This window comes from Eleutherodactylus coqui, chromosome 2 (assembly GCF_035609145.1).
Source record: "Eleutherodactylus coqui strain aEleCoq1 chromosome 2, aEleCoq1.hap1, whole genome shotgun sequence".
Classification (NCBI taxonomy): domain Eukaryota; kingdom Metazoa; phylum Chordata; class Amphibia; order Anura; family Eleutherodactylidae; genus Eleutherodactylus; species Eleutherodactylus coqui.
Genome location: NC_089838.1, coordinates 59,114,498 through 59,128,038, shown reverse-complemented (window position 1 = coordinate 59,128,038; position 13,541 = coordinate 59,114,498). Strand labels below are relative to the sequence as shown.

The following is a 13,541-nucleotide window of genomic DNA, read 5'->3' as shown; positions in this document are numbered from 1 at the left end:
CAGATATTAAACTTCTTGTTCATTGAATATACGCAGTGGGGTCTCCCCTAAGCTAAAAAGGAAAAGAAATTATATTTGGCCTGCCTGTGTCAGTCCTAAGGTCTCCGTGTACGTGTGTGCTGCGTGGACAACGTACAAAAATCAGACGCAACCAGCTACGGTTGAGTGCAGCCTTGCGCCAATTTCTTTCCTGCCTGGGAAATCAAATCACTGGTAATACAGCATGCTGAGGGGTAGGGGTAGGCCTAGAGGATGTGGACGCGGCCGAGGACGCGGAGGGCCAAGTGAGGGTGTGGGCACAGGCCGAGCCAGTGCGGTGGCCAGGGGTAGAGGCAGGGCCAGACCGAATAATCCACCAACTGTTTCCCAAAGTGCCCCCTCGCGCCATGCCACCCTGCAGAGGTCAAGGTGCTCTACGGTGTGGCAGTTTTTCACAGAGACGCCTGACGACCGACGAACAGTGGTGTGCAACCTTTGTCGCGCCAAGATCAGCTGGGGAGGCACCACCAACAGCATGCGCAGGCATATGATGGCCAAGCACCCCACAAGGTGGGACGATGCCCGTTCACCACCTCCGGTTTGCACCACTGCCTCTCCCCCTGTGCCCCAACCTGCCACTGAGATCCAACCCCCCTCTGAGGACACAGGCACTACCGTCTCCTGGCCTGCACCCACACCCTCACCTCCGCTGTCCTCGGCCCCATCCAGCAATGTCTCTCAGCGCAGCGTCCAGACGTCGCTAGTGCCACAGTTTGAGCGCAAGCGCAACTACGACGCCACGCACCCGCACGCTCAAGCGTTAAACGTGCACATTGCAAAATTGATCAGCCTAGAGATGCTGCCGTATAGGCTTGTGGAAACAGAGGCTTTCAAAAGCATGATGGCGGCTGCCCCGCGCTACTCGGTTCCCAGTCGCCACTACTTTTCCCGATGTGCCGTCCCAGCCCTGCACGACCACGTCTCCCGCAACCTTGTACGCGCCCTCACCAACGCGGTTACTGCCAAGGTCCACTTAACAACGGACACGTGGACAAGCACAGGCGGGCAGGGCCACTATATCTCCCTGACGGCACATTGGGTGAATTTAGTGGAGGCTGGGACAGAGTCAGAGCCTGGGACGGCTCACGTCCTACCCACCCCCAGAATTGCGGGCCACAGCTCGGTGGTGGTACCTGCGGCGGTGTATGCTTCCTCCACTAAAGCACCTTCCTCCTCCTCCTCCTCCAATGCAACCTCTGTCTCGCAATCAAGATGTGTCAGCAGCACGTCGCCAGCAGTCGGTGTCACACGGCGTGGCAGCACAGCGGTGGGCAAGCGTCAGCAGGCCGTGCTGAAACTACTCAGCTTAGGAGAGAAGAGGCACACGGCCCACGAACTGCTGCAGGGTCTGACAGAGCAGACCGACCACTAGCTTGCGCCGCTGAGCCTCCAACCGGGCATGGTCGTGTGTGACAACGGCCGTAAGCTGGTGGCGGCTCTGCAGCTCGGCAGCCTCACGCACGTGCCATGCCTGGCCCATGTCTTTAATTTGGTGGTTCAGCGCTTTCTGAAAAGCTACCCCCACTTGTCATACCTGCTCGGAAAGGTGCGCCAGCTCTGCGCACATTTCCGCAAATCCCACACGCACGCTGCCACCCTGCGGACACTGCAACATAGGTTTAATCTGCCAGTGCACCGACTGCTGTGCGACGTGCCCACACAGTGGAACTCTACGCTCCACATGTTGGCCAGACTATGAGCAGCGTAGAGCTATAGTGGAATACCAACTCCAACTTGCGCGGCGCAGTGGGAGTCAGCCTCCTCAATTATTTACAGAAGAGTGGCCCTGGTTGGCAGCCATCTGCCAGGTCCTTGGAAAATTTGAGGAGTCTACCCAGGTGGTGAGCGGCGATGCTGCAATCATTAGCGTCACCATTCCTCTGCTATGCATCTTGAGAAGTTCCCTGCAAAGCATAAAGGCAGACGCTTTGCGCTCGGAAACAGAGCCGGGGGAAGACAGTATGTCGCTGGATAGTCAGAGCACCCGCCTGTCTATATCTCAGCGCGTTGAGGAGGAGGAGGAGGAGGAGGAGGAGGAGCATGAGGAGGATGAGGAGGGGGAAGAGACAGCTTGGCCCACTGGTGAGGGTACACATGCTGCTGGGCTGTCATCCTTTCAGCGTGTATGGCCTGAGGAGGAGGAAGAGGAGGAGGAGGAGGATCCTGAAAGTGATCTTCCTAGTGAAGACAGCCATGTGTTGCGTACAGGTACCCTGGCACACATGGCTGACTTCATGTTAGGATGCCTTTCTCGTGACCCTCGCGTTACACGCATTCTGGCCACTACGGATTACTGGGTGTACACACTGCTCGACCCACGCTATAAGGAGAACCTTCCCACTCTCATTCCCGAAGAGGAAAGGGGTTCGAGAGTGTTGCTATACCACAGGGCGCTGGTGGACAAACTGATGGTAAACTTCCCATCCGACAGCGCTAGTGGCAGAAGGCGCAGTTCCGAGGGCCAGGTAGCAGGGGAGGCGCAGAGATCAGGCAGCATGTACAGCGCAGGCAGGGGAACATTCTCCAAAGCCTTTGCCAGCTTTATGGCTCCCCAGCAAGACTGTGTCACCGCTCCCCAGTCAAGGCTGAGTCAGCGGGAGCACTGTAAAAGGATGGTGAGGGAGTACGTAGCCGATCGCACGACCGTCCTCCGTGACGCCTCTGCCCCCTACAACTACTGGGTGTCGAAGCTAGACACGTGGCCTGAACTCGCGCTGTATGCCCTGGAGGTGCTTGCTTGTCCTGCGGCTAGCGTCTTGTCAGAGAGTGTGTTTAGTGTGGCTGGGGGAATCATCACGGATAAGCATACCCACCTGTCAAACGACAGTGCCGACAGGCTTACACTCATCAAGATGAACAAAGCCTGGATTTCACCAGACTTCTCTTCTCCACCAGCGGACAGCAGCGATACGTAAGCAATACGTAGGCTGCACCCGCGGATGGAAGCTACGTTCTCTCTCACCATCCAAAACGGGGACATTTCTGCTTCATCAATCTGTGTCTAATATTCCTCCTCCTCCTCCTGAAACATCACGTAATCACGCTGAACGGGCAATTTTTCTTAGGGCCACAAGGCTCACTCATAATTTTTCTAAACAATTTTTATATGTTTCAATGCTCTTAAAAGCGTTGAAACTTTAACTTGAACCAATTTTTCGTTAAACTGGGCTGCCTCCAGGCCTAGTTACCACTTAAGCCACATTAACCAAAGCGATTAATGGGTTTCACCTGCCATCTTGGTTGGCCCAATTTTTTGGATGTACATTAGTACTGTTGATACAGCAATTTTTGTGGGCCCTCGCCTACAGTGTAATCAAATGAATTTTTAGCCCACCTGCATTACAGCTGACGTTACATCCGCTGTGTTGGGCAATGCAATGGGATATTTTTGTGTACCGCCGGTGGGTTCCAGGGAGCCACCCATGCTGTAGGTGCACACGGAGTTTAACCTACATGTGTCCACTTGTAAAGAACCCCAGTCTGACTGGGGCATGCAGTGTGGGCCGAAGCCCACCTGTATTAAGCACGACATTACTACCTCAGCTGTGTTGGGCAATGCAATGGGATATTTCTATGTACCGCCGGTGGCTTCCTGGCACCCACCCATGCTGTGGGTCCACAGGGAATTACAAATGCATCTGTTTCCACTTGTAAAGAACCCCAGTCTGACTGGGGCATGCAGTGTGGGCCGAAGCCCACCTGCATTAAGCACGACATTACTACCTCAGCTGTGTTGGGCAATGCAATGGGATATTTTTATGTACCGCCGGTGGGTTCCAGGGAGCCACCCATGCTGTGGGTCCACAGGGACTTCACAATAGGGAGTTGTACCTGCCTGTGTCTATGAATTAAAAACCGCGGTCTGACTGGGGCATGCAGACACCTTGACAGAATGAATAGTGTGTGGCACATAGGTTCCCCATTGCTATGCCCACGTGTGCAGCTCCTGATGGCGGTGGCACAGGATTCTATTTCTCATTGCTTCTGTACAGCATTGTGGGCTATCGCCCCGCCACTTTTAAAGAGGGTCGCTGCCTAGCCGTGCCAACCTCTGCAGTGTGTGCCTGCTATTCCTCCTCATGGCAGACGCACTTCTAAATAGACATGAGGGTGGTGAGGCATTAGGGCAGCTGAAGGCTGCGCAGGGACACTTTGGTGTGCGCTGTGGGGGGGAGGGGGGCGGTTGGGCAGCATGTAACCCAGGAGAAGTGGCAGTGGAGTGTCATGCAGGCAGTGATTGTGCTTTGTTGGAGGTAGTGTGGTGCTTAGCTAAGGTATGCCATGCTAATGAGGGCTTTTCAGAAGTAAAAGTTTTTGGGAGGGGGGGGGCCCCACTCTTGCTGCTATTGTGGCTTAATAGTGGGACCTGTGAACTTGAGATGCAGCCCAACATGTAGCCCCTCGCCTGCCCTATCCGTTGCTGTGTCGTTCCCATCACTTTCTTGAATTGCCCAGATTTTCACACAAGGAAACCTTAGCGAGCATCGGCGAAATACAAAAATGCTCGGGTCGCCCATTGACTTTAATGGGGTTCGTTACTCGAAACGAACCCTCGAGCATCGCGAAAAGTTCGTCCCGAATAACGAGCACCCGAGCATTTTGGTGCTCGCTCATCTCTAGCTATGACTAATCTCTCCACACTCTTTCCATTGTGCTGCTGCAAACCCTAATCAACTTTTCAGTGCCCCCTGTAGTATTAATGTGCTCACTGTGGTCCCACTTTGTAATAGTGACCATCTCTATGGCCTAGCTTATTAGTAGTAACCGCCTCTGTAGCAGCACTTATCAATATGACCCATTTTGGGGCACGACAATTGGGGCATCTCTGTGGCCCCAATTAGTAATAAGATCTGCTCTGTGCACCACTTTGTAATAGGACCCCCTAGGTGCCCCCACTTACTAATAGGACCCCCTCTGTGACCACAATTAATAATAGGGACCCCATTTCTGGCTCCACTTAGTAATATGACCTCCTGTATACCCCAAGTACTAATAAGTCCACTGTGACGTCAATCATTACTAGGGCCAGTGGTAGAGAGCCCAGCCCTGCTGGTAAAACTAAACTTGCTTACTAGACGATTATTAATAGGCATGATTTGAATGACCTGAGCCCCCCCCCCCCCTGAGCCCTCCCCCCCCAGTACCTCGAGCCTTAGATGGCCACCCCAATTGTCCTTATTATAATGTGCCACTGATCACATTATATCACTCCATGGGAGGGTTCTCCTGCTAAAAAGTTACATCAATAACATAACACAGCATCATGGAACCTAACATATCCAGTATAACCCATCAACGCATACATCGCCTCACAGGTAGTAGTGGGCCCTCCCAAATATGCCCGATCTGGAAAGAATTTAGAAACTATCTCTACTCAATATTTCCAAGTAACACACATGTGGTGCTCTTACCATCCGTTCAGGATGTCCTTATTCACACTGACAGTTGCTGGGTTTCTATATCAGACTTCCTCCTTCCATGTCTTGTGGAAGCTACTTAGCTACACATACTACACTACCACTACTGCATTGCACATCCCTGACAACATTTAAGTACAAAATACATGCACAGAAGCCTTTATTAAAATATATGTGACTTTCTATAGTTTGGTCCCTCAGCCCACCCCTCTAGGAACTACCCATTGGAACACCCTTGGCCACTGTGCAGAAGTGTTGACAGGTATACTACTGTCCATGACTGTATCACTATGTAACTCCAAATATACAAGTGCCTTGCTGCGCCATTACAACTGTTATAAACATAGTGCATGGGATATAGTAATGCTATAACTATGAAATACTTATGCTAGCCCTTGCACTAAATTGGTGCCATAATTGACACGGCTCTCTAACGTTAACCCTTTAAGTTATTTCCATTAAGGTCCATGACCCGCACCCTAGCGTTCACTCCTGGTTCCTTGTGAATACTTTCAGTAGTCTTTCGCTTTCATCTTTGGAAACTGTGTAGATTGTTACAGCATCTGCTTCACCTCTAGGAAGCGGAGGAGTGATGAGAAGGCGCTGTACACCACAACCAGGGCATGGCAGTGTATTCAGATGCATGAAGCACCAGAAACAGTAGCATTTGTGAGCACTAAAGAGTAAGCCCCACTCCGTAAGTCCAACTTTCTTGGCACTTCAAGCCCCATATTAAAGGAAATTCCAGCTGTGCCAAACATAGAGATAGTGCAAGGACTGTTATAAGTAGAGAGACTGCCGCTGGAGAGCTGAGGTGCTACTTGGAATGTAATGAATTGATCCCCAATATTTATTTTTTCGTGATATTTAGCTTACATTAATTTTTTGTTATTCCAATTTTGTGTGCTGCTATTGACCATAATTTTAGCTATATTCTAGTTTGCTTGCGTTCTTCATTTCTTTTTTGTCAGCTCTAATGTATAATCTCGGCTATAACTTTTTGGCATGCATTATTATGTTTGCCTTTCACGGTCTTGTTGTTGATACTTTGCTATCTTGATTTTATAAATGCAATCATGTGATATATTTAAATGGCTGGGATAGTCATATGACATGATCACATGATCCTGTCATGTCATCTGCTCTATTTATTCTGTTTCTATTTCTATTTAAGCTTGGTTGTATTGCTGCTTATCAATAAAGGCCAGATGAAGGCACTAGTTCGGCACTGAAATGTGTTACCTGAAAGGTCTCCTCCTACCTTATTCCTTCATTCTAGCGCACTATTGCCCTTGTTTCCTTCTTCTGTCAACAAGGAGAAACTTTATTCCTCTAGACCAGTATTTGCCAAACTCCAGTCCTCATGGAGCCCCAGCAGCTCATGTTTTCAGGATTTCCTTTGTATTGCACAGATGATGTAATTATTGTCGGCGCCTCAGACATTGCCACAGGTGTTCTTACTATAGGAGATCCTGAAAACATGATGTCAGGAAACCAGGGAAAGCAGGAGTCGGGGGTCCCTGCAACGTAGCCCACAACCCCTGTCCCTGCCTACTTGCCTCCACTCCTGGCTAACCCCAGGCGGGCAACTGGGCGACGGTCCCTACACTGGCTAGGGGAATGCTGGGGAAATCCACAATCCCTGGAAACAGAAAACAAGTGGACAGACAAACAGACAACCACAGCGAAGCACAAAAGGGAAAAACAGCAAACCAGTCCAGGAGCAAGCCAAGGTCAAGCAGTAAAAGTCACTCCGGAGAAACGCAGTACAGAAGGAGGAGACAAAGTCAGGTCAGGGGAAAAGCCGAGGTCAATACACTAGTACACAGGAATACAAGATAGCGCTGGTGAGTGCAAGGAAGCGTATACAAACACTGGCAGTGTCAGGAAGCAACTGCAGGGTTTGAATGCTGTCAGAGCTCCCGCCCCAGCAGCTGATTGGGGCGGAGCAGCTGACAGCAGCAGGATGATCAGAAAGTGCTGGGAGAACCTCCCTCAGCACTAGCAGACAAGACTAGGTCAGTGGGGATGCAGCAGGCTGCCATGGAAACAGGAACATGGCGCCGGGCAGCAGCCGCCATGCTCCTAGCACCTCTGCGCCGTGTAGGAGCCGGGCGACCAGGAGTGATGACCAGCGTAGGAGTCCCCCTGCAACGCGCACTCGCAGCAGGGGCAACAGCGTCTGCCGTGCAGGCACGGCAACCCCGATAGCAGCCCATCCTGACACATGACCTGTTGAGAGTCCACGAGGACTGAAGTTTGGGAAACACTGCTCTAGACCCACATCAAAGGGTTCTCACCTAACCAAGCAGTATCCTGCTCTGCCCTGACAAGGTGCAAACACCCTGAAACAACCTATCTGAAGATGGGGTTCTTTTCCTTCTTTTAGTTTATATCATTAGTCATGTTATAAGGCCTGTTGAAAGGTTGGACATCGATTTACAGGAAAGCCATCTTCCAATAAGTTGCACTGTATAACTAACCTGACATAGCTGTCATGGCTCAATTTGGAGCAGAAACTATGATGTTAATATGATCACAGCTTTTTTAATGAAAAAACAATAATATGTTATTAATACATCGCTAATATGATCAAAATTGCCTTTATTACTCATTTTTTTTGTTTTTTTCCAGGAGTTACAACTGTATTATCCATGACAACCATTTTGATGGGATCTCGGTCCACTTTGCCTACTGCTAATTGCATAAAGGCAATTGATGTGTACCTTGGTATTTGCTTCGCTTTTATTTTTGGCGCATTACTAGAGTATGCTGTCACTCATTATTGCTCGGAAAAACATGCTGCCAGAAAAGAAAGAGAAAAAAAGGTAGGAAACAGAATCCCACTATTACATTCATGTAGGCAAGTTAGCACCGGGCCCACATGAACGTTACCAAGGATAGGGAACACCAGGTGAAACTACCACCGATTAACACCTCTCCCTATCTTCTACAAAGGAAGATGACCAAGGACTTACCTGAGTGGGGACATCGCCCCAATAAAGGGAGGCCAAGCGGTCTTTCGGATCTGGGCCCTTGTTGCCACTTGTAACCCACACACCCTGGATAAGACACAAGCAAGCTACCACTGACAGGGACAACTGGGCAGGATAAGAAGACACACAGAGCCATAATCACACCATACAGCAGCCAATACGCAAACACTAGTAGCAGATGTTAATGCTATAAATGCCAAGTATTTGTTGAATTTATTTTGCCAAAATATGGAAGCTAGAAGGCCACGTCACAGCTCCTGGCAATACCGCTAGCCCCTACACTAACCAGGAGTCCAGTGACTTAACCAAACACCAACCCTTCTTACAGCAACCACACCTAGAACCTGCTTACAAAACACAGCGAGAGAATGAGAACAGAGAAAGCTGACCACACCTACACCTGGTAATACAGCTTTTATGTGTATTGACCTAGAGCAATTGGTTGACTGGAAACACACACATGCCCAGCCAGCACAATCATCCACACCTGAGCAGGAAAGCTCCAGAGAACCTGTAGTGCAACAAATCTCAGGAGACAGACGTGACATCCATCTTGTCCTCTATGTATTCTATAAACTGTGATAAAAGCTGATGTTCTGCACCATTGGTTCCTGTAATAGAGTTACATGTCAGGAGTGCCTGGCACTTTAGGCCACACCACTTATTCTAAGGGGAGAAAAATGAGTAACACATATTTGGTTTTCAAGTAGAAAAAGTTCTAAGGACATTCCCTAAAGTGGCACCCTAATAAAAAAGAAAATATATCTATAGCATAGTGATGCTTCTCCTTAAAGGGGATGTCAAGGGTTAGAAGGACATGGCTGCTCTTTTCCCCAAAAATAGCAGCACTACTGTCCAGCTTCTGTGTGGTGTTGAAGTGAATGGGAGTTGAGCTGCAAACAAGGTTGGCTCTGTATATGGAAGAAAGCAACCATGTTATTTTAACTGTGGACAGCCCCTTTACCATTACACACAAGCATTACCCCCTTCACTTGTAACCCCAGTTATCTCTGCCCTCACCACTAGGTTGCACAGAAGTGTTCCTTTCTTCTATAGCAGTCACTGTAAGGTTTCCCAGCTCATTTGATTTCTTCGAACCATTTGTTACTGTGCCGCAAAAAAAGGTTGATATATAACATGAGAATGCTTGGTCTGGGTGGGAATGTATGTAAGTGGGTAAGTAACTGGCTTAGTGATAGGAAGCAGAGGGGGGTTATAAACAGCACATACTCTGATTGGGTCACGACTACTAGTGGGGTACCACAGGGGTTAGTACTGGGCCCTATTCTTTTTAATATATTTATTAATGACGTTATGTAGGTAGACTTTAAAAGTAATAGCAATATTTACAGATGATACAAAATTATACCAAGTAAATAATTCATTGTAGCCAGTTTAAAAGAGTCACTTTTCCTACTATTCTGATGTACTTTGAACTGTGTGTTTTCAGTCTTCACCCAGTTTTTAAGACCCATTTTGTTCGACGAAACCCAATTTTCTTATGCTTTGGAGAATATTTTGCTTGAAAATCCTGATTTTATTGTTCTTATAACATGTTTACGGTCTCTAATCTGAGAGGCAGCAAAACAACCACAGGACAACATTATGCATCTTCCACCATGTTAGGTTCGGTTAGCATGCATTTTTCCTTTATCAGCTTTATTTTGTGTATAATGCTGATCTGTATTGTCAAAATTTCTTTTTTAGCTTCATTCATACATAGGATGTTTATCTAGAAGGATTATGGTTTAATTTATAGCTAAATTTTAGCAAAGTCTCCTTCATATACAATTTTTAATATCATCACCCTTGGTCTTCTGCATAGAAGCCATCTTTGATCAATGTGCAGCATAAAGTATGGGCCTGCCACCAGCATTTATCTGACCTTTTTAAACAGATATGTCCACCCTTTTCTAATTTAGCAGAGGACTACAATTTCCTATTAAACCAATTCAAAACAATATCGCTACATGCTTGGAAAAGCCTTGAATTTGGCAATTCACATCCATTGGGTAGCCACACACTAAAATATATAAGATAGGCATCTCCTGACAGAGTGTCCCAAAATCATGTTGTTTTGAAAATTTGGTTATCTTGTGACTCACATGTGAACATAAGCAGCCAAGAGGAAAGGTAACTCAGGATACATATGTACACTCCTATTCCCATCCTCCCTACAGCAGTCATTGTCCTGTCTGCTAAGAGCAACATCCGGACTAGCCTCCCTGGCACATTTTCCCCTTAACCCTTCCTCTAACTGTTACCCAAATATTGACCTCTGGGACCTGTGCTTGCCCACCATCACCCTCTTCCTGTTCACTATCCTATCTTGGGGCGTTCCCTCAGAATGCATTGCAATGCCCATTGTATTCAATGAGGCTGGCACAACATCACACAGCATGGGAGGTGCATGCGAGCTTAATGCAATTTGATGTTTACTCATTGAAAACCCACTGGAGTCACTGACATCACATGTTGGCGAGCGTGATTTCACATGGGTTAGTGTGCTATTAGCTTCATAGTAATGTGAGAGACTTGCCAACACTCTGTTTCTTTTCACTGACAAATTCTAAGCAGTCACTGGATTTGGGGCTTAAACACAGCGAGAATTTCTCCTCTTCTACAGCTGCGATAATCACACAGGCGTATTGTCACAGCCTATAACACGCGGTGAATGGAGGCAATGAAAGTCTATGGATTTTCATTCTTCCATTCACACTTGCGTGTGGACTGCGAATGGACACGGTGTATAATATGCAGGAGAAATAAATCACATCATGCTCTATTTCGCTGCGTATTAGACGCTGTCCATTTGCATGTATTGCAAAGGGGCATTGTTTCAATACACAAACCCGCGCTCTGCACAGTCACACTGAGCACGTCCATGACATCAGAATCCTAGGCATCCGCAGCCCGTACGCGATCCCTGCTGGCAGAGTGAATGGGTTGAAATGCTACAATTCTACGAGATACTCACAGTGCTGTATGGATACGCCCATGTAAATGAGCCTTATCTGAATGAAGACAGTTTTAAGGCATTTTCCTTGATTTCACACCAATATGTGCACATTTATCTTTACTACTACAATACATTTTCTGATAATTCTATTTTGCTCTTTTTAGATTCCACCTGAAGAATGGCAAGATAATGCTGTCATCCTAGTCAACAATGAATGTAAAGAAATGACCAAAGAAGATAAAATAGAAAACTTAAAATCTGAAATTGGCACCAATCATTTCAGAGTCAATTTAGGTTTTTGGCTAAAAATAAGGGAACAATTGAATATGTCTATTAGTTTTTTCACAGTAGGAAATCCTGAAAACATTGATCATTACTCCAGAGTGGCTTTTCCTCTTCTTTTTTTAATTGTGAATTTATTCTACTGGTTATATTATCTATACTTTTAAGAGGAAGCATTCTTATTCTTCAATATACGGTATTATACATGTACAAAACAGTATAATATATGTATATATTTATAAATTAAAAACAAATTTATGTTTAATTCAACAGTCTACCAAGCAGTGAAAGAATTTAATATGGGAAGTTTGGGTGGGCCCATGGGTAACCAAGGTACTAATCTTTTAATCTTTCTTTTTCAATCAACCATTATCTATTGGTTTAACCCATACATGCGCAAAAAGTACCCTTCTTGCTCCCAGGGTCCTCTTCAGGATCCAGTGCAGTGACCCTTAGACCTAAAGAGGACCCCTGGAACAAGGAGGGCAAGGATAAATGTGTAGTCTGGGATATAAAGATAGGCCTTAGGTATTTTCTTTGAAATTAGGAGTTTGGTCTGGAGTCTAAATTTATGTAAGATGTATATCTGATCTGGGGTCTGAATTAATTTAGGGGTCGTGGTCTGGGTTCTGAAGTAATGTAGGGAAGACAACAAGTTTGAGGAACAGCCGAGGGTCTATGGTCCACTTGATCTGCTGCTCTTTCAAGGATAGTAAATGTTGAACTGGTCCTTGCTTTTAATGTGATTTGTAAGTAGAGTATTATATCACTTTCTCTCTCCATATATGTATATATATATATATATATATATATATATATACACACATACATACATATATATATACACTACCGTTCAAAAGTTTGGGGTCACATTGAAATGTCCTTATTTTTGAAGGAAAAGCACTGTACTTTTCAATGAAGATAACTTTAAACTAGTCCTAACTTTAAACAAATGCACTCTATACATTGCTAATGTGGTAAATGACTATTCTAGCTGCAAATGCCTGGTTTTTTGTGCAATATCTACAAAGGTGTATAGAGGCCCATTTCCAGCAACTATCACTCCAGTGTTCTAATGGTACAATGTGTTTGCTCATTGGCTCAGAAGGCTAATTGATGATTAGAAAACCCTTGTGCAATCATGTTCACACATCTGAAAACAGTCTAGCTCGTTACAGAAGCTACAAAACTGACCTTCCTGTGAGCAGATTGAGTTTCTGGAGCATCACATTTGTGGGGTCAATTAAACGCTCAAAATGGCCAGAAAAAGAGAACTTTCATCTGAAATTCGACAGTCTATCCTTGTTCTTAGAAATGAAGGCTATTCCATGCGAGAAATTGCTAAGAAATTGAAGATTTCCTACAACGGTGTGTACTACTCCCTTCAGAGGACAGCACAAACAGGCTCTAACCAGAGTAGAAAAAGAAGGGGGAGGCCGCGTTGCACAACTAAGCAAGAAGATAAGCACATTAGAGTCTCTAGTTTGAGAAACAGACGCCTCACAGGTACCCAACTGGCATCTTCATTAAATAGTACCCGCAAAACACCAGTGTCAACATCTACAGTGAAGAGGCGGCTGCGGGATTTTGGGCTTCAGGGCAGAGTGGCAAAGAAAAAGCCATATCTGAGACTGGCCAATAAAAGAAAAAGATTAAGATGGGCAAAAGAACACAGACATTGGACAGAGGAAGACTGGAAAAAAGTGTTGTGGACGGATGAATCCAAGTTTGAGGTGTTTGGATCACAAAGAAGAACGTTTGTGAGACGCAGAACAAATGAAAAGATGCTGGAAGAATGCCTGACGCCATCTGTTAAGCATGGTGGAGGTAATGTGATGGTCTGGGGAT

At 46.5% G+C, this 13,541-nt stretch overlaps 1 protein-coding gene across 3 annotated transcripts in view; it reads left to right on the top strand.

Moving 5' to 3' along the window:
• LOC136610564 (gamma-aminobutyric acid receptor subunit pi-like) overlaps positions 1-11,960 on the top strand; it is a 69,988-nt gene extending 58,028 nt beyond the window's left edge. For all 3 annotated transcript variants that reach the window (XM_066589793.1, XM_066589790.1, XM_066589792.1), the window contains 2 exons: positions 8,091-8,284; positions 11,576-11,960. In XM_066589793.1, coding sequence (XP_066445890.1) covers positions 8,091-8,284; positions 11,576-11,860 — 479 coding nt within the window. In that variant the 3' untranslated portion in view covers positions 11,861-11,960. The remainder of the gene's footprint in view (positions 1-8,090; positions 8,285-11,575) is intronic.
• The last annotated feature ends 1,581 nt before the right edge of the window (positions 11,961-13,541 follow it).